We start from the raw sequence: 3,327 nt of genomic DNA on the forward strand, positions 1-3,327 counted from the left end.
CTACTAAATCCAGAGAATGTACAGATGAGTCTGTGAGATCCTCCAGGTTTAATGTCCACCACTGACCACTGTTTTGGGTTGAACTGTGATGAGATGATTCAATATTTCTACATGTTTCAATGTTGATGTTGAAGATTGAGAGATGGGCAGGTTTTTTTTGATTACAATCTGAAATGTTTTTGATAACGTGCGTCATAAACATTGTCTAGTTTCTCCAAAGCACGTTAAATTTATGTACTAGACAGAAGCCTTTTGTGTTACTGTTTTTTATATATTTATTTATTTATTTTTGGGGGGGGGGGGGGGGGGGGGTAAATAATAAACTGCAATCCACTCGAGTACTTTTCCTTCAGCTTGTCTTATCCATCAAATATCTGCAGCTCCAACATCAATCCCAGAGAAGGCAAAGGTCAGTTTATGATTGTTCTCTGGTTTGCAGACGACTGACTAAAATAAAGTCATACTGTTTTCTACAGCAGTCAGTCAGTAATAAAGTATCTTGTATGTAAACAATAGTTATCATTTTTTTTCACCTTTATTTATTTATTTATTTTAAAAAGGTTATTTTATTACTGTCACTTTATTTTATGTATTTATATATTTATTTTATTTATATTTATGTTCATGTTGACAGTAAAACAGAAAATTGCTTGTGTATGTTAATAATGTGGTTATTGATAAACTGGTACATTTTTATAATTTTATCATAATTATGAATTAGTTCTGAATGACTAAGTTGTTTTGAATAAAAGCATCTGCTGAATGTAAATGTAGAATTGCTATTGTGATGTGATGCATGAATAGTTTTTGTCAGGTACTGCAGTCTTTTGAGTAACTGTGAGTCTCTAGCACAGTAATAAACAGCTGTGTCTTCAGTCTTCAGGCTTTTCACCTCTAAATGCAGCATGTTTTTGCTGGTGTCTTTGGTGATGGAGAACTGTCCCTGTAGAGACTGAGCATAATACACAGTTGAGCCAGTGTCTATATATCCAATCCACTCCAGTGCTTTCCCTGGTTTCTGACGGATCCAGCCCATCCAGTAGCTGCTCATTGAGAATCCAGACACAGTGCAGGACAGAGTCACTGATTCTCCAGGCTTTTTCACCACAGAATCTGAGGAGGTCAAAGACTGACCACTAACAGCTGAAAAACATAAAACAAATCATGTTAGATGATTTAGAAGAGTGGGATGTCCTCAACAATTCGGAAAACATTAAGAGTTTCTCACATGAAATGATCAAAAGCAAAACCAAATGCAGTAACACTTCCATCATCACCCCGTAACTGTGAACTGTAAAATATTTATCACTGCAGCTGGACACAAACACTGACTGAGACTTTTGTTTTATAGCACAAGTCTGAGTAATTTTGACCCTCCCTCCTACATCATAACATTTGCATATACTCTGAAAAACATTTAACTCTGGCAACACTGGAACTGAGATGTTTATATATATATATATATATAAATTGAATTATGACTGATGTAACACATAATTCACATTTGTTTCGTTTTTTAGGGCAGTGCAGATGTTTTCCAACATTTTATTGTACAATATGTTTACAGTAACACATTTCAAATGGCACTAACTGATCAAATCAACTTAAATGTCTGTTTCACATGTTTACCCAGTTATTACTAATTCTTGCATATAGTGAAGAAATCAGGCTGTAACTGTCGTTGGTGTGGTTGCAGTAAATGTTAGATGTTTTTATGATTGGTGTTTTTGGTAGTTGTTAGTACAGTAAGTCTGTTTGCAGTGGTTTTGGAGGACTGGTGCTGGGTTGGACATTTTAAGGCCTAGGTAAAGATCCTTTAGGAGGCTGGAGTGGGACAGAGAGGACAGGGGAGCTTAAGATAATTTGAACATATATATCAACATTTAGATTTTTCCATACAGTGAAAGTAATGTTATTTAGGTTAAAATCAAATCTTCTATTCCAGGAACAATTTATATGATTTTAGCAATGGGAGGATAAGATAATAAAGGAATAAAGGAAGCTATTCAAATTTGAAAGCAGAAGGCTAAAATGTTCACATTTTTATTGCAATCAAGATTACATTTGCAGTGTTATAATGTTCATGTGGATTCAGGTATCAAGCTAATTGAAATCTTCTCACTTTCACATTACTGTCAGTTCTTGTAGAGCTGCTTCATCAGATGGAGTCAGTGTGTCTGTCGAGCACAGTAATAAACAGCAGTGTCCTCTTCTCTCAGACTCTTGGCTTCAAGATACTGTGTACTTTGAGACACGTCCTCACTCAACGTGAAGTGATTTTTCATTGTATCTGCATAATAAACACTACCAGTGTTAACTCTCCCAATCCACTCCAGAGCTTTCCCTGGTTTCTGTCGTATCCAGTGCATCCAGTAGCTTGTCATTGAAAAACCAGATATTTTACAGGAGATCTTCACTGTTTCTCCAGGTCTCTTTATCTCAGCAGATGACTGATCCAACCGGATTTCATCACCACTGATACCTGTGGAATAAAAATAAATAAATTACATTGATGTAGAGCATCCATTAGTGTATTGAATGCTCTGGGCTAGAAAAAAAAAAAAGGGAAAATGTCAAACTTACCTTGAGTTAAAATCACTACAATAATGAACAGACAAATGCTTTTCGAACTCATTGTTTAAAAACCTGGACTGCTTTGTAACTATACGGGTGTATGGAAATGATCATTTAATGTTTGCCAATTGTTGAGCTGAGTTGTGATTATATACAGGTGAAGTGGAAAGTGAATTTGCATATGCCACATTTTTGAGCTGTATATAAAGTGCTGAAGTAAGATGTGGGTGGAAATATGAGGAGGTGTTACTGAAATACTTCAAGAATTACACATGAACTCCTTGAACTTAACCACATATACTTTAAACTAATTTGATCTTAATTTCTTAGCTCTGTTTTTGATAAAAAAAAAAAAAAAAATGTGATATAATTTTTGTCTCTACAATTTAATTATTTTACATAAAAAGGTATATAATACATCTCTCAACAATTTACATTTTCAGACAAAGTCATGATTTCACTGTAAGTTTGGGAGTCCCTCTTGTGGAAGCAGTGAATAATTGCTATAATGTACTATTCAACATTTATTAATGTATTAATACTATTACATTCTTCAAGTAAATGTTAAAATTATTTTTTCAAAAGTGATTGCGTTGCTTTTCAGGTTCTCAAATTACAATTATGGAATGTCAGCTTGTGTGTATGGAAACAATGTCTGATTTATTTATTCATTTATTTCAATTCTGCAAATGGACTGTTTTAAAAACCAGGTGTTGTGTGTTTTCAATCCGTGAGACGCCATTAGCAACTGTC

The 3,327-nt window shown here is 34.4% G+C and overlaps 2 gene segments (V, D, J or C); both read right to left on the reverse strand.

Annotated features, from left to right (window-relative positions):
• Positions 1–818: 818 nt before the first annotated feature.
• On the reverse strand, positions 819–1,307 carry LOC113100248 (Ig heavy chain V region 914-like; the record flags this gene model as incomplete). The annotated part of the segment is given in 2 exon segments: positions 819–1,143; positions 1,229–1,307. Coding segments are annotated over 2 exon segments (371 nt in total), but the record flags the coding sequence as incomplete, so codon positions are not given.
• A 681-nt stretch (positions 1,308–1,988) lies between these two features.
• LOC113100255 (immunoglobulin heavy variable 5-10-1-like) lies at positions 1,989–2,679 on the reverse strand. The segment is given in 2 exon segments: positions 1,989–2,482; positions 2,584–2,679. Coding segments are annotated over 2 exon segments (366 nt in total).
• Between the last annotated feature and the right edge of the window lie 648 nt (positions 2,680–3,327).

This window comes from Carassius auratus, unplaced genomic scaffold (genome assembly GCF_003368295.1).
Source record: "Carassius auratus strain Wakin unplaced genomic scaffold, ASM336829v1 scaf_tig00217206, whole genome shotgun sequence".
NCBI classification, from domain to species: domain Eukaryota; kingdom Metazoa; phylum Chordata; class Actinopteri; order Cypriniformes; family Cyprinidae; genus Carassius; species Carassius auratus.